At 42.7% G+C, this 25,200-nt stretch overlaps 1 protein-coding gene across 1 annotated transcript in view; it reads left to right on the plus strand.

Annotated features, from left to right (window-relative positions):
* Positions 1 to 25,200, plus strand: part of col5a1 (procollagen, type V, alpha 1) — an 87,920-nt gene that overhangs the window by 40,005 nt on the left and 22,715 nt on the right. Inside the window, 30 exon segments of the mRNA XM_037752006.1 lie at positions 156 to 287; positions 1,097 to 1,204; positions 1,289 to 1,747; positions 2,641 to 3,240; positions 3,342 to 3,398; positions 5,837 to 5,878; positions 6,405 to 6,467; positions 6,573 to 6,647; positions 8,482 to 8,574; positions 8,983 to 9,039; positions 9,188 to 9,241; positions 9,465 to 9,518; positions 9,660 to 9,713; positions 9,826 to 9,879; positions 9,962 to 10,015; positions 10,405 to 10,449; positions 12,071 to 12,124; positions 13,600 to 13,644; positions 14,435 to 14,488; positions 14,576 to 14,620; positions 15,273 to 15,326; positions 16,688 to 16,732; positions 16,929 to 16,982; positions 18,282 to 18,326; positions 18,689 to 18,742; positions 20,667 to 20,774; positions 22,797 to 22,850; positions 23,995 to 24,048; positions 24,830 to 24,874; positions 25,067 to 25,120. Coding sequence (XP_037607934.1) covers positions 156 to 287; positions 1,097 to 1,204; positions 1,289 to 1,747; positions 2,641 to 3,240; positions 3,342 to 3,398; positions 5,837 to 5,878; positions 6,405 to 6,467; positions 6,573 to 6,647; positions 8,482 to 8,574; positions 8,983 to 9,039; positions 9,188 to 9,241; positions 9,465 to 9,518; positions 9,660 to 9,713; positions 9,826 to 9,879; positions 9,962 to 10,015; positions 10,405 to 10,449; positions 12,071 to 12,124; positions 13,600 to 13,644; positions 14,435 to 14,488; positions 14,576 to 14,620; positions 15,273 to 15,326; positions 16,688 to 16,732; positions 16,929 to 16,982; positions 18,282 to 18,326; positions 18,689 to 18,742; positions 20,667 to 20,774; positions 22,797 to 22,850; positions 23,995 to 24,048; positions 24,830 to 24,874; positions 25,067 to 25,120 — 2,766 coding nt within the window.

Genomic DNA, 25,200 nt, shown 5'->3' on the forward strand with positions numbered 1-25,200 from the left:
TTATTTGTTTATGCACTTAAATTTTCCCCCCAGGGGTCGCCAAGTGTGGGACCGCCGTCTCCGTCGCTGACGATTGTTTTGCTCGTTTATTTCCATGCATGACTTGTAGCTATGTCCAGCGGGTCTCATGACTTCCTGTTTCTTGCGGTTTCCAGGGAGACATCCAGCAGCTAATGATTGTAGCAGACCATCGTGCTGCCTATGACTACTGTGAGCACTACAGCCCCGATTGTGAAGTGGCTGTGCCCGACCAGCCTCAGAACCAGGACCCCAACGCCGAAGAATATGTGAGTAACGATCTTTAACTTTTTATCATTCTAATGTGTTCCTTTTAGCTCGGAGCTCGCAGTGCAGCTTTGCAAACACAAGGCCATTACATCGCCCATTACTAGAGGTAATTTGGAGGATTTTTGCACACACATCGTAGAAACCAGCAAGAGAAGTGTTCTCATGGCCGACCTTACCTAAGGAAGTTCATTTCCCTTAATCCATAATTGTCTGTAATACTCAAATCAGATCTCGGTTGGATCCTGTGCTGAAAAGAGCCTCTTGGCTTATACAAGAGAGCTGCACTCTGCCAGAGGAAAGTGCTGACTGGGAAGAACGACGTTATCAGGCTATGCAGTTAGTTAATAATGTTCAGGAATGATGTGGTGCCTGCCTAAGCCTGCATCCCTTTGAATACCAATACACTGCATGCTGATTAAAGGTGTGTCAGAGTAAGTGTTAAAAGATGGACAGGAAGTCCTTGCTGTTGACCTTTCCCTTGCCCTGAGGCCTGTTAGTATGACAGTCAGTATGCCTGCAAGCTACGCAGCAACCTGACCTGTGTTCTTTCTTTGAAGATGTGTGACAGATTCATTAAGAAAACAGTGGAAAAGTCATTTGTCATTCGTCGTAACAAGTTGCAACAGGGAGATGCAGCGTGAGGTTTCCGCGTGTAGAAGGCATTCCTGTGTGCTTCTGATCGATGTTCAGTCTGTCACACATACATCAGCCAGGCCCAGCAGCAACAGAGCAGTGGATCACGTTTTTAATAATTGATGGTTATTTTTTCTCTCTCAGTCATACTCCCTCTCATGTTTCTCTCCTATAGAACACAGAGGAGGACAGCTACTATTACGAATACCCTTACTATGAGGACGTGGATGGCAAGCCTTTTGATTCAGCAACTGGTACTGAGACGACCGCAAAAGAAGTCAAGGTAGCCACAAAATGGACTTCCTGTATTAATGTAATTATATTGTGTCAAATGCACCAGAGTGACCATGTCCTCTGTGCCTTACAGGTGACAGATGGAGACAGCGTGGTGACCACAGTGGAGGAGGTTTTGAGGGGCTCTGGTGCCACCGGCGGCAAAGTGTTGACCTCCATCTCCACCGGCTCGTCCTCTAGCCCATCCTCCGGCACTTCCTCCAGCTCATCCAGCAGCTCTTCATCGAGCTCGTCAGGTACCGCCACCGGCGGAGGAGACGCCTACGGAGAGGAGACCAGCCCTTACGACAGCTACGACAGCTACGGTAACTACGAGACCTACTACGACGAGTCCACGGCGTCGCCCGACGGGGACACCTCGCGACGTGTCACCATCACCAGCACCGGCACCGGGGGTGAACTGGATCTGGGAGCAGGGGGAAAGATTGACCAGGGCACAGGGATCGGAATCGAAAGGAGGGTCATCACCAGTGGAGGAGGAGGAGGAGGAGGAGGAGGATCTGCAATAACCATCTCCAGCAATAAGACATCAGTACGTTGACATTAATGACACCGACATCCTCAATCAGTTGTTGTTGGTGTGACCGATAGGTCTAATAGGTGTATTGATAAGCTGTTTAAATCATTTTTAATCCTACTCTTTACTTTGTTACATACTCTATGCAAGGCCTACCTGCATTTACATGTGGGATACATAGGCAGGGGCTTCTTTGGGCCCGTCCTCATGTTATAATCCACCAATCCACATGGGGGAAGCAAAGCCAATGCAGATGTTTTTAAAAAATGCCACCATGAAGGAATAAATGCTTTTATAGAAATCCATCGTTGCAGCTTTACACGATGGAGCTGAAACAATTAGTCGATTGACAGAAAATAAATCTAGCTAGTCATTTTTCAAATCTTCTAAAAATGTGACAATAAACTTAATATCTTTAGTTTTTTTGGACAGTTAGTCGGGCAAAACAAGACATTTAAAGACGTCAGGAATTTGAGAAACAGCATATTCCAGTATTTTCTGACATTTTATAGAGCCTATGACAGGGCTGACACATGGAGACAGACAACCATTCACGCTCACATTCACACCAACGGGACATTTAGAGTCTTTGGACTGTGGGAGGAAACCGGAGAACCGGAGAGAACCCACGCTAACACGGGGAGAACATGCTAACTCCACACAGCCGGGTTCTAACCAGAAACCTTCTTGCTGTGAGGGCTAACCACTCCACCACCCTAATAATATCTATATATTTATATATAATGAAAATAATCCTGGGTTGCAGCCCTAGTACGCTACTGTACATGTATGTCCCAAATGCAAAGTAATGTTGTAGCGTTTCTATGGTAACAGAGTAACCTCTTCATTATCAGTTGCCTCAAACTGAAACAAGCAACACTTTATTAACCATATCTGTGTTTTTATAGGCCGGAGGTTCCTACGATGAGTACGTCGACGGATATGATTATGACGAGGACGGCCATTACACCACTGGTGGAGGCGGTGGCGGCAGCAGCACAGTTCATGTCAGTGGTGGAGGAGGCGGCGGCGGCAGTACAATCGAACTTGGAGTTGGAGGAGGCAGCAGCAGTACAATCGACCTTGGAGGTGGAGGAGGCAGCAGCAGTACAATCGTCCTTGGAGGTGGAGGTAGCAGCAGCAGCAGCAGTACAATCGACCTTGGAGGTGGAGGTAGCAGCAGCAGTTCTACCATCAACATCGGGGGCGGGTCTGCTGGAGGTGGTTCCGTGTCCGTAGGAGGTGGCTCCGCCTCTGTGGGAGGATCTTCGACCACTGGAGGGGGATCAGCCAGCGCCGGCACCGGAGCAGGGGGATCCATCGCCACCGGAACGGGCCTGGGCGTGGAAGGCGAGGGTGACTACACAGACCTGGAGGATGGCTTCAAGGAAGAGTCCCTCACCAACTACGACGATTTAGACGTCTACGGCACCTATGACGACCTGGATTATAACGGCGGTGGACAAGGGGACAAAAAGCTGCCTGCTGAGACCGATCAGTATACTCAGGTGAAAAATAATGGGAGGACATACTGGCAAAGTCATGGTATAGAAGATGAGGAGGATGAAGAGGAGCTGATTCTATTTGTGTCTGTGTGTTTGGTGTGTAGTTCGACGGAGCCCGTGGCGAGAAGGGACAGAAGGGAGAGCCTGCTGTCATCGAGCCTGTGAGTATCACTATTTGAACAACATACTTGAGCAGCAGATGTAAGCTGCGTGCTCTTGTGTGCGCACGGGTGTACGCGTGGAGGTTTATATTTGCCGGTACATACGTATGATCCACATCTAAATACAATCCGGCCCTCACTTGTGAATGAGAAACTAAGGCCAGACACGCTCATCAGGGACCTTCCTCGTCCTGTCCTCGAGTACGGCCTCGCTCCTGCTGGCCATCAGGACTACAGCATAAACATTTGTAGAACGGACAAGCAGGGATTGTCAATAATCTCTAAACACAGTGTGGGTAGTGTGTAAACATAGGGGGAGATGGAGGGAGAGAAGAGAACAAGAGGGAGTAAGAAAGACTTTTCCTGTCTCTCTGCCAAAAAACTAAGCTTGTTTTAAATGCAAACAGGCGGAATACATCCAACAGATATTCATACAGTATACAGGTGAGGACAACTCCTTTGGGATGTTTGCGAAGGTACATAAGACACAGAAAGGATTTATATCTCTAATGCAGCTACAGCTGTTTCACTTCAAACACACAGAGCTCCAGTAAGTCTACATCCCTCTGAGTGTCTCCATGTTTATACGTGAGAGCAGAAAGGAGTGCGTGTCCACTTCCTAGATGACCGGTTGTGTGTGCGTGAGCATGTTCGAGGAACAAACTTGTGTACACATCACTACCCAGTGTGTCTTTTCTCTTGTAAACATGCAAAACGCTGAATATGACAAACAAACATCCTCCCACCCCCAAGGTCTAGCCCCTTTTCCATCACACACACTGCAGGCGAGACATAGGCATAACCCGGGGAGTGTCAAAGATCACTTACAGTCATTTTCAGGATGAAAATGCTCAGAGAGTACAGCTTGGGGGTTGATGGAAAAAAACAGCACATCATTTGAATAAGTTATGATAATGTGTGGGTTTCTGTCCTCATAACAAGAAAACAGGAAGCCAGAATGTTACCGCAGGAGCAAACAAACAAAGCAATATGTCTGTAGCCACAGAGCTGCAACAATGGGAGTCAGATGTCCACGCCAAACTGAGACGACTTGTTGTTTTAAGCTATGGTGATATATGGTAGAAATACACTTCATTGAATATATTTCAATGCATAGACCCTCGGGCTGTCAATCGATTAATTCACACATTCTTTATCCGTTCAAAATGTTCCTTAAGGGGAGATTTGTAGTATTTAATAATCTTATCAACATGGGAGTGGACAATATGCTGCTTTATGCAAATGTATGTAAATATGTATTATTGTAAATCAATTAACAACACCAAACAATGACAGATATTGTCCAGAAACCCTCACAGGTACTGCATTTAGCATAAAAAATATGCTCAAATCATAACATGGCAAACTGCAGCCCAACAGGCAACAACAGCTGTCAATGTGCTGACTTTTTTTTTTTTTATATATATATACTTTTATTGCAAATTGCTCATGAATTATACATCCACAATATGTGCAGTAAATATTAGCAAATTTGTTTCTTGTATTTTATACACCCAGTGGTAAATACAGAACAGAGGAATAAGATATAAGAAAAATATGAAAAATTAGTAAATAGATAACTAATGACTTGCCCCCAAACTACATGTGATTATCATAAAGTGGGCATGTCTGTAAAGGGGAGACTCGTGGGTACCCATAGAACCCATTTACATTCACATATCTGGAGGTCAGAGGTCAAGGGACCCCTTTGAAAATGGCCATGACAGTTTTTCTCGCCAAAATGTAGCGTAAGTTTGGAACGTTATTTAACCTCCATCGCTAAAAGCTAGTATGACATGGTCGGTACCAATGGATTCATCAGGCTTTTCTAGTTTTATATGATGCCAGTATCTTCATTCTGGCTTTAAAACTGAGCCTCTACAACCTAAAAAATGAAAGTTGCGTTAATGAGTTGAATAAATTTGTGGCGTTAAAATTCATTTGCGTGAACTTGTTATTATGGCATTGACAGCCCAGGTGCAAGTACACTTCATTGAATGTATTTCAAAGCATAGGCACATAATTTATATATAAAGTGGCTTCATATCGCATGCATTATCAAATATTTCATCTGACAGTCTGAACAAATTATCATCTTCAATTTCATTAGTTCTTCCCTCGGCTTGTCCAGGTATAGGAGAGCACCTCGGGGCGTCTGCAGCCATTCACCCTCCTTTCCTCCGCGGATTGATTGCGAGCTAAACTGAAATGACAGGCAGGAATGCACATTAAGTTCACTTTGAGATGGGAAACTGATAGGCAGGTGTGTGTTGGGACATGTATTCATGTACACTTACCTCCTTTAACCAAAGCTCTGTGTTAATGAACAGAATACGCTGGCGGGTGCGTCTGTACACTGGGAGATGAATGAGGCCATGAGGTAGTTGTGGGGACTCTTGTGGTGTAACTGATGATTTCTGTGCTTGTGTGTGTTTCAGGGAATGTTAGTGGAGGGTCCGCCTGGGCCTGAAGGGCCAACAGTAAGTCAATCTGTCTCTTCTCTCCTCTTTTTCTTCTTCTTGTCCACATCTTGTCATTTTTTCTCTGTAAGCTCTGTTTCTATATAACAGCTTATGTCACCCGGTCTTCTAGTCTGTGCATGCTATGTCCTTTGGAAAGGAAAATTCAAGTTTTAACACTTTGCTGTGAAAATCCCCAGCAAAGGGATTGGCCAAAACAGTTCCACCCAAAGAGATATGGACTTGCCCAGATGTTGGAGAACTTAATTATTTATCTAGGACCAGTTTTTCAGACACAGTTGCTCTTGACACCCTGCAGATGGAGTCCCACAGAGGCCAGCCATTCAAGCGTTGAGCTATAGACAAATAAAGAGCGCCTCGCAAAGGATTTACAACTCAACAAGCTGCCCCATATTGCCTCATGCATTCCTTTCCCCCATGTGTGACCACTTTGCAAGATAAAGGCGAGAACTTTTAGTGGCTGCTCCTTTGTGATGCATTATGGATGTATGATGTGTGTAAAATGAGATCTTTTGCTTTAACCTAGGGTCTCCCCGGACCCCCAGGTTCCTCTGGCTCACCAGGCGGTGTTGGAGATTCTGGAGAGAGGGTGTGTATTAAGTGTATATGTCACACTGATTTTAAAAGCTCCAAAAATACAGACCCATTTGTGTGTGTGTGCGTGCACTCATGTTTGTGTTACTTTCTGTCTCAGGGTCCTCCGGGTCGTGCTGGTCTTCCTGGTGCTGATGGTCTGCCAGGACCCCCTGGAACTGTCCTGATGCTGCCTGTAAGTCATTTACAGTTGTTAAAAACAAAGAGTTAAAGATAATAGGAAGCGCTGTGCGTCTTCATGTTAACCCCCACTTGAAACGCTTTTCCATGTGGCTTTATATCCTCGTTTGAAGCCAAGGATGATGCATCTCTCTCTGTGTTATCAATAACTCTGACATGTGGTTTACAGTGTAGTGGAATGAAGGGGGTTTCCTTTGAAACCATTTGTGATTGGCCTGTCTCTTACAAATATTGTGTAATGTAAATCTGTGCTTCAGCAGCCCCTTGTGGTATGTTGAGTTAGTGAGATAGCCCCCCTGTCTATCACCTGCACTCTCAGTTGTTTTGACTCCATGAACTCAAATCTGCATATTAAAGGACTTCACATAGTTTTAACTTATTCCACATTCTTTCTCCAAAAGTAAAGACCATCCTGTGTCCTTCCAGGAAGTTGTCTAGCTGCAGACAGGAAGCAAAGCAACACTGTTGGTTCTCTCTGTAGCTTCAGCTGCATCCAATGATTGGACTGCGACAGTTTCACAGCCGTGCTAACAACTTCCTTTGCCGTCTACCTTTTTAAAATGTTCCTTGTACTTAGGAGATGTCTGATACTGCTGCTGTTGGATCTGATTAGTTGTACAGATGTGAAGTTGTGGTTTCGGGGGTCCACAGAGCTGTCTGGGCGAGCCACGAGGCAAAGCTCCGTCTGGACAGGAACTCAAGTCGTTCTGGTGTTTCCAAAGCACGGCTTGAAATCTGATCTTGAGCTCCGAGGCTAATGGGAAACATGCATTGTTGTCTCACCCCTTTTTCACCAGAGGACTCTTTGGCTCTGGGTTAAAATTGTGGAACATAACAGGGTTAAATTGTGAATCTTAACACTGTGTTAATATTTTGCTTAAATGGTCCAGTGACTAGGGATGCATCCTCTTTATTTGCTGTGGACAGTCTGCTCTACCATGAGTTGCTGCTGTGGGAAAATGTAGTTACCATTTTCTCTTTCCCTGGCCTCGCTAGGCAACAATTTGATGTAGCAGAACATTTTGTTCAAGGTTCGATGATGCATAGGAATGTGGGTAAAGAAACGCATATTGGAGAAGGAATGACGAAAAGCCTAAAAGAGAGAGAATCAAAGACAGACCAAAAGGCTCACAGATTGGCAGGCAGGAAAAAAAGAAATAGCTGCATGCATTTGATTGTGACTAAGATAGCAGAGGGAAGGGCTGATATGTAATCAAACTCAGCAGAAATGAAGTCAGAAGAAGAAGAAGAAGAAGAAGAAGAAGAAACTGTGGGATTTGCACAATACTTGAGATTGGGTTTGTGGTGGGTGAGCTGCAGTAGATCTGACTCAGCCCTGATGTTCTGAATCAACTGTTTGTATCTTGCTTCTTGGTAACAGCGTTTCTGTGATGGTGAAACCCTGCACAGTGTTTCACTGTTGTGTTGCTGTAAACCAACCGACAGGCAGCCTCCTGAGGACTGAGCTATGTAACCCAACCCACGATGCTTGGCCCAAACAAACCTGTGTTGAACCACAGACCTGGTTATCCACCTACGGTGCAGTGCCGGCGTATCGCCACCAGATGTCAGTAGAATTTGAAGCCTGTGGCCTGCAGAGGCGGCTTTTCATGGTGCTGGTTTGACAACTGGAGGCTGATGCTTCGTTCCACATCTGTTGCACAGCTTCGAGATGGGGACTCCGAATTAAAGAAATATTGAAGATGTTGGGAATAGATTCAATCAAAAATATTTATTTTGCTGAAATGGTCATTCCACATTTTGCCTCTTGTGTGCTGGTATCATCTCTACTGCAGTGAAGCCTCACCAGTCTGTGATTCCCTCCACAGTTCAGATTCAGCTCCGGAGGTGACTCTGGACAGAAGGGACCTGCTGTGTCAGCACAGGAGAGCCAGATGCAAGCCATCATGCAGCAGGCTAGGGTAAGAGTACTTAGTATTATACTCTATATGATAATATATGTTTTTCTTTATGCACCAAACTTGCTTCTCCTGTTAAAATATAAATACATATTTTTTATTGTTTGCTGATTTAAAAAAAAAAAAATGTATTACTTTTTTATATGTCCCATACGTCATTGGTACTCCTCTATTATCATATACATTTTTTTATTTCATAGTTACGTTTTATTACCCTGCGATTGCTCACAAGCATGCATAATTCACACATATTTTCACACACAGAACAGACACAAACACGCTTACAATACACACATAAATCCAAGTTATATTTAATCATACATCAGCTATATGTATGCACAACATCTTTTATCCTGATATTTATATATTCTTTTTTATCTTTATTGCTAATCCTTTCCTTCCTGTGTTCAGCTGGCTATGCGCGGCCCTACAGGTCCGATGGGTTTGACCGGCAGATCCGGCCCTCTGGTGTGTATTTCAAAGCACTTCATGACAAACACAATCAAAATCAATAGAAATTTGATGTCAAAAATTGATCAACAGTTATTATACAAACAGTTGAGAACTTGTATTGGTTTACTGTCCATTAAATCTTCTCTTTTTTCGTCCTGCTCAGGGTCCACCCGGTGTATCAGGACTGAAGGGAGAGTCTGGAGATTCAGGTCCTCAGGTATGAGATATAAGAATGCAACATTTATCAAATAATTCAAAGCAAACCTGGAAACTTGTTCACCTAAACAAATGAATTGTTAAACTATTGTAGTATTATTGCAATAGTTCTAACACATTTTTGATTTTTGTAACCCCTTCAAAGCAGAGTAATGTGCAACTTCTCTTGTTTTAGTATGATATTTCCATGATGGAACTATAAAGTTAATGTGTTTTTGTTTCAGGGACCACGTGGACCTTTGGGATCCCCTGGACCCTTCGGAAAGCCTGGCAGAAGGGTAAGCATGACACAAGCAGAGTTGAGAGCAGCAAAGCATGCAACATGTTACTCTCTGATATGCATTTGGTAGTGCTGATTTAAAAGCCAGCCGTGTTCTAGTCTCGGGATGTCTGTTATGTAACTATTGTTATTTTGACAGGGTCGTTCTGGATCTGACGGTGCCAGGGGCATGCCGGGACAGTCTGGAACCAAGGTACCACGTTCATAATGCATTTTAATGCACCATATTTCATAATGCCTGTTTAAAAGTGTGTTTCTGAATCCTGTAAAAGAGGCATGCAACCTGATTTTCCTTTGCTCTTCAGGGAGACAGAGGGTTCGATGGTTTGGCTGGACTTCCTGGTGAAAAAGGACACAGAGTGAGTTCTTTAATGGTGCTATGAAAAGTGTGTCTTTGTGTTGCCGTGTGCCACTGCTAAATCTAAACGTTTGTTGTTTTAGGGTGAATCTGGTCCTTCTGGACCTCCCGGTGGTCCTGGAGAGGATGGAGAAAGGGTAAAATCACAATTTCACACCTCTCCTTTTCTGTCTGATGTGTCTCATCCTTTAGCCGTTATTGTTATGCTGCAGAGAGACAGTAATGACTCTGAGTTCAACTTCTCCCTCTTACCAAACTCACCTTTTTCAGCCCTCAGATTTTTCACTTCCACTTGCTCTCCTCGTCTCCGCACTCTCACTCAATTTTCTCCTTAATATTTTTTTGATCTCTGTACACCTTCATCTGCTTCTAATCTCCCTCGCCATCCTCATTACCCACAGCTGATGCAACCTGATCCCCTCTTTCCCTCCTTTTTCTTTGTGCCTTCCCCATTATCTCTCGATCCTTCGTAACACACCCTCGCTCCGTTTGTTCCACGTTCTGACCCATTCTCTCTCTTTCCCAGGGAGACGATGGAGAGATCGGACCCAGGGGACTTCCTGGTGAACCAGTGAGTGATCACATGTATTACCATTCGATTACTTGTATTGAGAGATGGTAGGATGGTGTTGAGAGGGCCCGCCCTCATCATTTTATCCTGTTAGTGAACAATCAAATGATCTGATCAGTAGGGGTGTAATGCACTAGTTTCATCACCATACAATATTACATTTGGACAACGATACGATATTTGCTGATATCTCAAAGTCTGCCACGATACGATTTCAATCCGATTCATTTATAGAAACTCACAAAAAGCAACTAAATGATGATTTGACAATCATATTACTGGGTTCTTCCAGACATTTAAATGACAAAACAGTCTTTTCTTTTTAATAAATAGAATAAAAATAGACCTCCTGTTGTTTGAGGTCTGGTTGCTGGTCAAAGCTGGTGAGAGGCTTATCAAAGTTGGTCCACCTTAAAGGTTGGTCCACCTTAAAGGACCAGTGTGTAACATTTAGGGGAATCTATTGGCAGAAATGGAATATAATATTAATAAGTATGTTTTCTTTAGTGTATAATCACCTGAAAATATGAATCGTTCGTTACTTAGAATGAGCCGTTTATATCTACGTAGGGAGGGGGTCCTCTTCACGGAGCCGGTCGCCATGTTTCTACAGTAGTCCAGAACGGACAAACCAAACACTAACTCTATTGGGCCATTAGGGCCTCCGTAGTTCTCCTACACGCTTGGCACATGGGAGAAGTTCCAATTGGTTGCAGTCTGCAACCTCACCGCTAGATGCCGCCAGATCCTACACACTGCACCTTTAAGTGAGCCTGGGCCGGAGTTGTCGCTAACTTTGGGGCTAACCCCCTTCACTTTAATCAGCAGGTGGCAATCAAGATACAGGAAGTTGGCTCGGGTTTTGAGGAGTAGCATTTATTCACCAACAAATAAACTGTACAAACACTGCACTGCTACGTTCACAGCTGTAATGTTACTGCTGACTTCATACTCACACACACACATGACTGACTTCAAAATAAAGGTAAAGATAATGATATTATGGATCGTTACACCCCTACTGATCATATCATATATCATCTGCAGACTGCAGCCGCTGTTCATATTCATATAAATTGAGCCTTTTCTGAGCATTATATTGCTATATGTTGATGAGGCTTTGCTACTGTAGTGCTTCATCTGTACAAGAGAAGCTTTGGAGGTGAGAAATGCAGGCAGCTCACATCAAGCTTGTTATAATAGCCTCCCACTCTCTCAGGCAGGATATTCCCCACGGAGGAGGAGAAAGACAGGGAAAGAGAAACCACCAGAAAGCCTGTGATATCTGCTGTTATGACTTATTTCATCCACCAGGGTGTGCTACATTGGTTTGCATTCACCCTGACAGGACAATAGGTCTTGTTAGGTAATTGTAGCTATGAGGCAAAGCACAGAAATTCAAAGCAATGTTTGATAGGCGTAGCTGTGGGGAATTAATGTGTAGTAAAAGAAGGGGTTTCAGCTTTCCCTCACAATCTGACTCAGTAGAATATCCTCAAGGACATTTGGGAAGTCAGGTTGTATAATTTTGAAACTTGATTTGGCTGAACGTGTTTAATAATTCATCAATCTTCACAGGTGTGATATTCTCAATCTCATTTCCCTTCTTTTTTTCCCCTAGGGGCCCCGTGGTTTGCTGGGACCTAAAGGACCTCAGGGAACTTCTGGACCCCCTGTGAGTCCCCGTACTCTCCTCTCACCTTTTCATATCCATGCTGTTACAATAGATTTACTGTTTAGAGAGCAGAATCATGTTTTTTTCACAAAATCTCATAGAACAAAATTCACTGCAAACAGCACCCACAGGGAAATATAACTCAATATATTTCCGACAGCATACACAAAGAGTTGCATTATGTTATTGAGTTTAACTTCAGCATTTCAGACAAATGTCTACAGCAGAGCCAGACTTAAAGCTAATGTTTATATTGTTTCATGAGATTTAATTTAATGTGGACAGTGCGCATCAATCAAGTGGCATATTTTGAACTGATATCCCTCTGCAGAATGTAGATGTAGATATCACAAACAATAAATCATACGCTCAAATTCACATCGGGCAGATGCAAAAGCCAAGGTGTGGTTTTTAAAGAGGAACTATTGTGCTTATTTTCAGGTGCATACTGGGTTTGTACTAGAACATGTTTACATGCTTTAATGTTCAAAAAACACTTTATTTTTCTAATAGGGGCTGTGCTACAGCATCTCTTTTCACCCTCTGTCTGAAACGCACCGTTTGAGCTCCGAAAAGCTCAGTCTGCTCTGATTGGTCAGCTAGCCCACTCTGTTGTGATTGGTCAACCAAACCAACCTCTTCGGACAACCGCTCCAGCTCCGCTCTAACTAGCTCTGTTTTAGGGCGTGCCAAACTAGCCGTAGGCATGTTTTATGCAAATGTGTTACTTGGTGACATCACCACGTTACGGAAGGAAAGGCAGGACTTCAAGCAAGACGTTTCAGACAGTTGAGCAGCAGTGTTTCTGTGGGGGAGAGGAACTCCCTTTGGTGTGGACTTTGGGCTTTTTAACTTTTCAGACCTTTTACATGCACAAAAAACTATATAACACACTAAAGGAAATGGGAAAAGCACAAATAGGTCCTCTTTAAATTTGTCTACAACTAAAGGCCTTTACACATCGGGGGAGTTTTTTTTCGTGCTATTAATTTGAACTGTTGTTTTTGTCATGTATACTTTCACACAGAATGCAAATATTACGTGGCGAAAAAGCGGCGTAATTTTTCTTTTTCGGAAACAAGGTCGATTTTCTGAGCTTTCACTCTGCTAATAAAGGCATCAACCAATCACGTTGTGCGGAACTGGTTGAGTTGCTTCTATATTTATGAAACAACGACACGGAGGCTCCGTAGTCCGAACCAGGACGGCAAACTTTAATGCACCTTTCAACCTTGACAAAGACAGCGCTGACCAGATCCTCTCTTTCCGTTCTTACCTTTCACAATAACATTTAATATTCGCAGGTGAGTATTTCGCCATTTTCTGGTCATTTATTTGTCATCGTCGCCCTATGTTAAGGCCGTAAGAGGGAGATTTAACGGCTAAAAGTGCACCTATAACCCTTTTGAGTGTATTGCAGGTATAAGGCCTTCCCTTATATGAGCTAAATGTTGTGTTCATCTCATCTGCTGTAGGGTGTTACTGGGATGGATGGCCACTCTGGACCCAAAGGAAACATCGTAAGTGAAGCTGGAATTGATTCAATTGCTAATATCAGTATTCTCCATTCTCCAGATAAAACCTAAAAACACAACACACACACACACACGCACGCACGCACACACGCACACACATACACACACCAGCACAATCAGAAGATACTTAGCAGATAATGAAGAATAGACTGGCTGTGTTCGGATCCATTTGAGCAGTCCACCGCCGCCAGTTGTATCATTCCAGGTCAATTTCTTGCAGCGTCTGACCGTAATGAGAGAATACCTGGCTGCAGCAGCTTGTCTGTTCTGTTGGGAACGTTCCAACTAGGTAGAGATGGAAGATCAACAGCTTCCCTACTCTCCTGAACTGGGGCTACATAATTGATTGCCAGTTATCTGAGAGGGAATGTATTTTGTATTTGTGGTTCAGCAGTTTCTGTCATTAGGGATGTAGGTGTGAGAATGTGTGCACTGCGTATGTGTGTGTGTGTGTGTTCGTGTGTGTATGTGTGTGTGTGTGTGTGTGTGTGTGTGTGTGTGCGTGTATGTATGTGTGTGTGTGTTTTCTACCCTGAGCCAGAGCCAGATATTGGGCTATTTGCCTGTTTCGGTATAAGAAGGTAATAATGCATTGATGCACTGTTGGACAGCTTCTGATTTATATCTGTTTAGAGCAGCATTTCACTTTTAATGGACCATATGGAGCAACAAATCACTCTTTACCTTCACATGGAAGGTTTTACTCAAGTAAATCATTTAAAGTAATCAATCTTTGTTTTTGTAATGAGGTTTCTAAAATGAACTTTTCCTTCAGGGACCTCAAGGAGAGCCAGGACCTCCTGGACAGCAAGGCAACCCAGGTACCCAGGTCAGTGATGAACAAGTTGTCTGACATTAGATCCTTTTTCTCATTCATCAAATCAAATGTCGTGAGCATTTCGTCTTTTCTCCACAGGGACTCGCAGGGCCCCAAGGAGCCATCGGACCTCCAGGAGAGAAGGTAAGATATCACCTGATCACCCAATAACAATAACAATTATGAAACATGCTGTTTCTGCAACTCCACAGGGACAAAACAAAAAAAGAACTGCCAGCTGGATAAAATGTTAATAAACACCGACCCCAAATCTACAAAATTGCAGGAAATTGTCTCATTCATTTGCATGAGCTGAAAGCCAAGTTGCTATCTTATTCAGCTCCAAATGCTTATCGCACTATTATGCAAACGCGTCCCCAACGCAGGACCGAATAGTGCCTAGTAGACAGTGCAGACAGATTTGAATCCTGATACATTTTAATCCAATTTCAGCTAAATCACATTTGCCAGTTTATATGGAGGGCATTCAGTTTATTATTGAACCGTTTGAGAATGAATAATGTCGGTATTGTGTTTCTCCTGATTATGAATGAAATACTAGAAGGCTGTGGTGTTTGATGAAGAAAAAATAACAGAACAGATTATCTGAAAAGAAGTAATCGGTGTGTTAGCATACTGACGTTAGCATTTAGTACAAAACGACACCGTGTCAGCATCGGAGAGCTGCCGACATGGCTGTGGACTCTTGTTTTTACAGACTATAGTCTCTGATACCTCTAACCTTTGATTGCTACATGCTGTTTTACTCTAACATGTTATTTTGTCTTCTATTTAGGGTCCTACTGGGAAGCCAGGCTTGCCAGGAATGCCAGGAGCTGATGGTCCCCCGGTGAGTTTATATACCACACATACAAAGAAACGTTCATTTCATTGTATTTCATTTTATTTAACTTAATTTTAATAATTTTCAAATTACAATTACCATGACTGTGAGAAACAACATACACTTACACATCAAATACTGACAATAACTGCACTATACTGTATAATGACAGTGCAATATCATTATTACAACTCAGGTGTAATTCATACTGTGCAATATTTTCGGTTGGAATTTCATTTCATCCCACTTGTGTAATTTTTTAATAGTCTGTTTATTGTCAATACTGGGTATACTGCTCCTACTTTTTTATACTTCCTTCTATTTAAATGGTTCATATTTTTGTTACACTTTGTTTAGCTCTTTTTTTACTGTGTTAGCTGATGCATCTTGTTTTTTGCACTATCCCCTTTGCTGCTGTAGACTGCACATTTCCCCACTGCGGGACTAATAAAGGAATATCTGATCTGATCTTATCTTATCTTAACACTCAAAACAAACAGAGATAATAATTTGTCTGAAACATATGTAAGATATAACAGAATAACACATCTGTGTTAAGAGTGGAGCAACCCGCCCACACACAATGCAAACACTTCCTTTCCCAGACAGCACAGGCAGCACAGAAGACACCTGCGCTGATGGCAGGTGTGTCTTAGAAGGCGCCAGGTGGCACCTGTGAAATATGAATAACTGTGAGAGAAAAAGAGGATTTGGTGGAAGAGAGAAATAAGAGATGAAGGAGAGTGGACACAATGTCCCCTGGTCCTCTAATGGCTTTCAGAGTCTTTTTGAAGTAGAAATAGCTCTCCGCCATTGCTTTTTTTTTTATTCATCCATCCTTTGCATCTTCCATCAACTGCCGTATTCTCTCTCTCGATCTCAATGCTCCCTCCTTGCCTCCTCTCGACTCTCTGTTTCCTTCTCCACTCTCTCTCACTCTACTAGAAACCCATCAGAGGCTTCACAGAGCTCCTCTGTCTCATGAGAATGCAATCAATTTCCTTCTGTTTTCTCTCTCTTCTTTTTACCGGACATCCACATTAGATGTGCATCTTCTGCATTGTGTGTTTTGCACACACTCATGTACGGTATGTGCGTAATGTATTGTGAAGTCCCAAAACGTCAGTCTTGGCTTTCAGAGCCCGGTAACAGCCGGTAGTGCCTCTGTTATACTGGTGCATTAAAGTTCAAAATCCCAATTGAGATTGAACTCTAAAGGCTCTAATTCCAATTGTCCAGTTTGATACATCCTCCCATAGGTTTACAATGTAATCCCACAGTTAAAGAGGGGGGTGGGGGGGGGTTGTATTTATGGTGGTAATTATCCTGAGATGAGATTCAATATCATTTCTCTTAATAATTCACAGGGTCACCCTGGAAAGGAGGGGCCTAATGGGGAGAAAGGACACTTGGTAAGTTTTATTTCTTTCTCTTACTTTTGGAGCTCACATTTGTTTTTTTTAATGAATTTGTTTAAGCTTTTCTTTCCTCTCTGTTTGTCCTAGTTCAGACACATTTGCATAAAACATTTTGCATTAATGTAGATAAGATTAGCACTGTGTGTGTGTGTGTGTGCTCAAAGCTCTCGCTAAACATCTATCTCCCCAGGGCCCCGCTGGCCCTCAAGGACCCATCGGTTATCCCGGACCCCGTGGCGTGAAGGTGAGATGATTATCAACTTCTAATAAATCCATTTGTAATATCATTAGGTTATGGCACACTGTAATTAACAACTGTTATGTGCTAATAGTTGCACATTATTTTAATTAAATTCCTCTGAAAAAAACCCAATATTAATATTTCCAAGGTTTTTCCAACAACTAAGTGTTATTTTGTAAAAAGCTGTTGTTCAACAGATTTAAAGCCCTAATTTACAGCTTAACCTCTAGGGACCTTCTAGGATGGAGACGTGAAAACGATCTTAGTGATGCAAAGATTAAGACAGGAAAGTCATCTTTTCAGATCTTCCATCACTTTGCTCACATAAGACGGTGTTGAGGTTAGTCACAGGGGCTGACGGTGGCTCAAGGCTCACAGCCCTTCATCAGTAGCTGATAAAACCGAGACAAAAGAAATCCCATCAAATACAATATCGGCAAGAGGGTGTGACTGATCCAATCATTAAAGCTTCCACTGAGAGTGGGGATCACACAGCTGGCTTGACTTCTAGCTGAAAGTCCCTCATGTTACATGACTGGATTCTGAAGTGCCTGCTCTCTCTGGGAAGATGAGACGAATGGTCACAGATTTACTGTCTATCTACAAAACACATTTAAACTAGGGCTGTCAAAGTTAACAACAGAATAACACCGCAACGCAAAGTTGTTTTAACACCAATCATTTCTTTAACGCAACTTGCAATTTTTAATGAACCTTAACCGGAGGCTGTAACAAGCTCAGTTTTGAAGTTAGCGTAGATACTGATATCATATGAAACTATAAAACGTGATGAATCCATCGGTACCAACCAGGTCACACTAGCTTGTCACAAAGGAGGTAAACTAACGCTCCAAATTTACACTAAATTTTGATGAAGAAAATGTGTCATGGCCATTTTCAAAGGGGTCCCTTGACTTTTTTTATGCTAAATGCAGTACCTGTGAGGGTTTCTGGACAATATCTATCATTGTTTTGTGTTGTTAAATGATTTTTTTAATAATAAATATATACATACATTTGCATAAAGCAGCATATTTACCCACTCCCATGTTGATAAGAGTATTAAATACTTGACGAATCTCCCTTTAAAGTTCATTTTGAACAGATAAAAAAAAGTGTGATTCATTTGTGATTTATCGTGACTAATTGCATCCATTTCATACATATGGTGTGCCCTCCATAGCACCCTTGTTTGACACATCAGATGACTTTTCTGACTTTGCAGCCTTAATTTAGAAAAACTGTAATCATCACAACGAGCACCCTGTCGGCCTGTAACATCTGTCTGTTCTTGCATCACAGGGAGCGGACGGCGTACGCGGTCTTAAAGGACATAAGGGTGAAAAGGTGAGAGAGCTCAGACTCATTGGCTGAGAAAGAGTCTGTGTGAAAGGAAGAGAGACGGTAAACTTCAGAGTTTGAATTAGTTGTGTGAATTATGCTGAACATTTGTGGTGGTCTTGCATGAAATGTTTCATGCTAATGATAATCTCAATGAAATCCTGTAAAACTGATGCTGGTACAGAAGGGAAAAAAAAAAAAAGACGATCAAGAGTTTCTATGGCAACAGGGGGATCTTGCCAAGACTCTGCATCTGTGTGTGTGTGCTAGTCTTTGAGTCCCACACAAATGGTTTCAACATCTGTATTATCCCATTCATTCTCCTTCATTACATCCTCACCTCTTTGTCTCCTTTACTTTCTTGCCAGGGAGAAGACGGCTTCCCCGGCTTCAAGGGAGACATGGGTATCAAGGGTGACAGGGTAAGGCTTCTTTGTTTTTAATGTGTCAATCACATCGTGAGCGTTGGAAACATTCACAAATTAAACTAATGAGACGCCGGTAACTTCTGCACTCAACATTATTTTTGAGGCTCAGTTTTGTTGGGGGTGACCTTTAGCTGAACTACATGGAACACCAACCACTCCTGAGATGTTAGCCCCTCATGGCCTAAGCCTCTGTGACTGCTCCTGAATTGTGGGTAATGAGCAAACATAAGGTGTTGCTCCTGTTGCCAGCTGTTACCGTGTGTGCGTGTTTAGCAGTTTCCGATTCCTTTTCTATCCCAGTCAGTCCTAACCTCGACAGCTTAAAGAGAAAAGCACAAGTTTGACGGACGTACCCGGGAACGGCCTCCTTCTCCAAACAGCATTAGGGATTTACAATGTCAAGTAGAAAGAAAACAGTCTTTTACAGTGAGAAACATAACTCGCTCCGACCCGTACTTCAAACGTCAATCCCCCAATCCCTGACCAGGCTGTGTGTAGCTGAGTACAGAAAGGAAGGAGAAATCAATGGCTCTCTAAACCCCTTCAAACCCGAGAGAGAGACATGTTCTCCCGCCCGTTGTCCTCTGGAGATGCAGCAGATCCAGATGAAAGCAAGGATTTGAGGAGGCCCTCTGTTCTGGAGGAGACTCACATGGACTAGAATCTAAATGACTTGTTTTTAAGCATGCCTCTGAAAAGTGTGTATGTGTGTGTGTGTGCGCGCCAGTGCTCAATTTAAAGTGTTCTCTTTGATGAGCTTGCAAGTGTGAGTCAAGTACAGTTTGCTTGATGCCGTTTAATGTGTACTTGAGTGTGGGTGTGTGGGTGCGCCTGCATGCATGTGCGACTCCACACAGGCCTTTAACTAGATAGTGTTCACACACCGCTGGGTCTCCGCAGCAGCGGCTGGTTGTCAGAGCGAGTTTGTACTCTGTCATTTAGAGGGTCTCCTGCTAGAAGGGGAGCCCGCTACAGAGAGAAGCAATAATAAGATCGCTAACTTCTCTGAGGGGCAGGCGGCTAGGGAACATAGCTGTACCTGAGTCTTTACACAACTTTACTCTCAGTTTTAAAAGGGCGACCCGACTTCCCCAGAACAGATGGACTTGTGTGCTTTACAAGAAAAAGTTGCAGCTTGTGACATAAACAACCCCACAGCTATCATCACATTTTGATTCAGATATTGCTAAATCCTGATCGGTGCATGGAAATACTTGACGTCACCTTTTTCCAAATGAGCCCCCCCCCCCCCCCCCCCCCCCCCCCCCCCCACCCCCCCCCACCCCCCCCCCCACCCCACCCCCTTCTTCCCCACGCCCACTTCAATCCTGTAAGAGAGAGCACAGAAGAAAAACAAGCACAGAAATCTCTAATGTGAAATAACTCAAACTGTGGTGACATTGGTAGAAGATGTTGTGTTCATTGCTCTTAATAAGAAGCTGATGGAGAAAATATCAGGGCCTTTAAAGGTAGATTAGCATTCCTGCCGACTGTTGAGGGCAGTAATGATAATGTGAGATGTAGTGTTTTACACTGATCCACTGATCGACGGTTGGTGGCAGTAGTGTCGAAGAGAACATACAGAATATGATAAAGACACAAAAAAGAGACGTTTATAAAGTCATAAACTGAAGGAGAAGGGATCAATGCCTCGTCAAAGTGACAAATACTTTGACATCATCAAAGTCCTTTATTCCCCACATAGAGCTGACAGCTCTCGAGATGAAAAATATAAATTTGCTCCTTTGTACACACCCCCTCAGCAACTTCTTTTTTTTAATTTGGTTCGCTTTGATTTGTGCACCGTGAAACCGATAGAAAACCATTGATTCTAAGTATTTACAATGTATGTGTTCAACCCTAATGCTGACAGTGCTCATGTTGAAGTATAAGGCATGTTTCTATTTGTGCTTTCCAGGGAGAGCTCGGACCAGCGGGACCCAGAGGAGAAGATGGCCCCGAGGGGCCAAAGGGTCGCTCAGGTCTCCCAGGAGACGCTGGTCCTCTTGGCACAAGTGGTGAGAAGGTAAGGTCCTTCAGCCAGTTTGGCTCCCACAACCAAAACACTCACATCCCACAGATACTTTTACATTGACTGATAAAATAGGAACAAAAACAAGTAGTCATTTTGTACCAGCGGTCTCATTTGATCTGGGATGATAGCTCAGCAGGGCTCGACATGGAAAATAGTTTTTCCGATAGTTCCCTTCTGAACAGCAACCTGATATTTCATCGCTGCATATTCTTGAACCAGCTGGGAGCGTAAAATGGATTGAGCTCTTACTGTAACATTCTTTATTGTTAAATTGAACACTGGCTAAGCTGTTGCTGAATACCTCGAGACGTTTTTGTGGTTCTTTTCTAAAGGATGCTGCTTTTTAGTGGTCTTTCACTAAAGGGCTTAAAAATGGGCTTGGACAGTTGTTGAGTATCAGTGAGACTGTGATAACAAACTCAGACGCTCGTTCTGATCCGACAAGTCATTAAGCCAAAGTTGGAGGGAAAACTGCGGTTCTGTTCCACAGTAACCACAGTGCATGTGTTTATTATCCTTAAGGATTAAAGATTAAGTGTTCTTAATCTGAATTTGCATTATAGCGGTAACACTGCATTATAGATGTAGACACTGGCCTGTATCTGGATAACACATGAGCTAACAGCTGAGTCATTCTCATATTCAATTAACGCCTGCACAGCAGCCAACATGTCAACACTCAAACACTGGAGCTGGAGCTGTGTTTAGCAGGTGTTCATATCTGTAGTTTTACTACTAGAATACCACTACTATTCTGTTTACAGTCACAGCTGTATCGACATAGTATAATAATAATAATAATCAACATTCTATAGAAATTCAGCTGATGATTTTATTATTTTTGCATTACTGATAAGACATAAAACTGCAAAATATTTGCGATACTATACACTTTATTGTCCAAATATGGAAATTTGTCTTGCACTCACATGCTGCACACATGGCATATAGTCTCATCATATAACTGCTTCCATAATAATAAAAACAGACAACATTAAAAAAAGCTACATGAACTAAAGAGCATCACACCCACACACTACACATATTACACAACAAGTGATAAGAACAACCGATGTATTGCACAACCCTTCATCATACCATGAACCTATTGCACAACTGCTGCAGCCTCAAGTTACATTATTTCACATTTTTGTTGAGGTAGATGCAAATGAGTTTTTAAAAGGGTTAAGTTAACATCGGGGTACTCTATATCGCCAGCCAGAGGGTAAAAGCTCGTTCTCGGGTTGGAGAAAATGGGATGGATTAGACAGTATTCTCTGTGTTCGCCTGGGAACAGACTGCTCATATATAGAGCGGTGCAGGAATGAGTCCTAAAACCAGGAGAGGAGTTAGCATCTTAGCACTTCCTGTTCCCTCGTCTGAAAGTCAATGGGTTTCTAGTTAGATGTCTGAAATCAGGTCTGTGGTTAACACAAGCTGAAGACATTTTAACGTTTTGTTCTACAACATAAAATACATCAATAAACGTGTCATAAAAAAAAGGTGGTTGCTAACAAGCGGCTAAATGAGACGACTAAACGTCCTCACGGCGACTCGTCCTCCTTTACAGCCTCTTGTGTATACTCTCCTTCATGTGACCACGGTGGAGTTCGTTTATAGCCTAACGTTAGCTTTTTACTTCTGGCGATTACAGTCACGCTTCAAAAATCATAAAAGTGGTGTTCATTGAAATTATCTTATGGCACAAAACGTGTACGTATCATAAACGTGTGTTTGCCACAGAGCTGATTTTCCTCAGTAAACCAAAATCCACATTGTCTTTTTGTGGAGGGAACCAGCGATGCTAACTTCCTGGTTGGCCTACAATAACACAAGTCATGTACAAAGTCATATTAATACCAGGTGCCTCATATATTTTAATGTATGCATCACAGGCATCAGGTATTATAAAATTACATAATGTAGGAATTGACCAAAAAAAGACAGTTGAATAACGTCCTCTGTGGCTCTGTTGTGTTAATCCATCTCTAATTTGGCTTTTCTCATTTACAGGGTAAACTTGGAGTTCCCGGATTGCCAGGATACCCAGGAAGACAAGGACCAAAGGTAACTGTGCACATGTATTAAAAAACTTTAAACCCCTAATGTAGGGCTGTCAAAGTTAACGCCATAATAACGCGTGAACGCATATTCGTTTTAACGCCACTAATTTCTTTAACGCATTAACGCAACTTGCAATTTTTAGGTTGTAGCGGCTCAGTCTTGAAGCTGGAGTGAAGATACTGGTATCATATGAAACTAATAAAACCTGATGAATCCATCGGTACCGTCCATGTCATACTAGCTAGTTGTGATGGAGGCTAAATAACGCTTCAAACTGTCTCGTCCATTTTCAAAGGGGTCCCTTGACCTCTGACCTCCAGATCAGTGAATGTAAATGGGTTCTATGGGTACCCACGAGTCTCCCCTTTACAGACATGCCCACTTTATGATAATCACATGCAGTTTGGGGCAAGTCATAGTCAAGTCAGCACACTGACACACTGACAGCTGTTGTTGTCTGTTGGGCTGCAGTTTGACATGTTGTGATTGGAGTATATTTATTTATGCTAAATGTAGTACCTGTGAGGGTTTCTGGACAATATCTGTCATTGTTTTGTGTTGTTCATTGATTTCCAATAATAAATATATACATACATTTGCATAAAACAGCACATTTGTCCACTCCCATGTTGATAAGAGTTAAATACTTGATAAATCTCCCTTTAAGGAACATTTTAAACAGATCAAAAATGCCATAAACTCTGGACAATCATGCGATTAATCACGATTAAATATTTTAATCGATTGACAGGCTTACCCTATTGATAAGGGAGACAATCTATTTGGCCCAAAATGTCCCTCAACACGTGTGTTTCTGTGTGTATTTGAAAGAGAATTCATACATGTGCATGTGAAGTCTGCTTTGCTGAACTTGATGGCTCTTCCTTTAGCCTCTTTAGCAAATCCGCAGCCTGACATGTGGACATGCTTGAAGCTCCCTGATCAAAGAGCTGGGGATTTGGATATGCCTTTTGGTGTCAGCTCTCAGCTCCTGATATGACAACAATAAAACAGTGCTTTTATCTGCGGTGCACCCTATCTCCTGTTGCATTTAATATGCTGGGGATATCTCCGGGGAATAAAGAAGGGGATATCATATTTAAGGTTTGTCTCTCAAATGATTAATCACTCTCTTTTTCTCACACAGGGATCTCAAGGTTTCCAAGGTTTCCCTGGCGCCAACGGAGAGAAAGGAACTCGGGTATGTCAGATAGGCTTCTTATTATTCTTCTCATTCCTACAAGGGTCGGATCAATACCGGCGTAGCGCTGGAGACAGGCTCCTGTCCTCCTGTCCTCCTGTCCCAGCTCCAGATTTATAAACCTAGAGGAAGTTGCATGGCTCTAAAATAAAGATTTTTTTTTTTTTTTTAACTAAAGGACAGAAAGACAATTGCATTCCTTTTTCTTTACCACTTACACAACTCATTTCGAAACCACCAAAAGCATTTATCACTTTGCGGCACTTGAGCAATGTTTCATTTTCTTTGTTTAAGGGACGGGCCATTAGCGCGCCTGCAAGAGTAATGGTTCACCACCACGAGAGGAGCAAAGGCGCATAAAGCTTTTCATCTTCACAAAACATTTGTGAAGTTTATGAGAGCAAGCTCCCAGACAGAACGAGATAATAGTGCCATTAACATAGTTCCAACAGCACTTTTTGAAACTTAAAAGCTACACAAAAGATCTAATTGTTTTTCTCATTAAAGTTTCATGCAGCCGCTTTTATTGCAATATGGCTTTAAAATCATTATATTGTGCTTCTCTGAGGTAGTAATAAATCTAATAGAACTCATGATAAATATTGATGGTAATTTGGAAACGGGTGATTTCTAATTGATAATGATCTCAGAGCTCCTGCATTCTGTTGAAATGTGTTTGCAAATGTTAGCGTCTGCTGGCATTAGACTGATTCCTGGAGAGGATGCAGCCTCTCGGTGATGTGACTCCTTTGATCATTGTGTGTGTCCTTCGTGTCCACAGGGAACAGCAGGAAAGCCTGGCCCACGCGGACAGAGAGGACCAACGGTTAGTCTTACTCAGCAGACTCGTGCTTGTATGCAGATGGCGAGCTTGGCACTTGAGCGGAAATGGAAGTTCAACCCGGGCATAGGGCTTGGAGGGGGAACCCACACTGATTCAACCATGCACATTTTCAGATCATAAATATAATCTTAGGACCCGTTCTAGGATTTTATTCACGCTGTCTTTTCTTTGAAGGGGCCTCGAGGAGAGAGAGGACCGAGAGGACCGACAGGAAAAAACGGACCAAAGGTGCGTCAAATATTTCGCTGCCGCTTTCTTGCGTATATTGTAGTGCAAGTTCACAGCTTACTTCTTTATTTTGCCTCTTC

Source organism: Sebastes umbrosus, chromosome 19 (genome assembly GCF_015220745.1).
Source record: "Sebastes umbrosus isolate fSebUmb1 chromosome 19, fSebUmb1.pri, whole genome shotgun sequence".
Classification (NCBI taxonomy): domain Eukaryota; kingdom Metazoa; phylum Chordata; class Actinopteri; order Perciformes; family Sebastidae; genus Sebastes; species Sebastes umbrosus.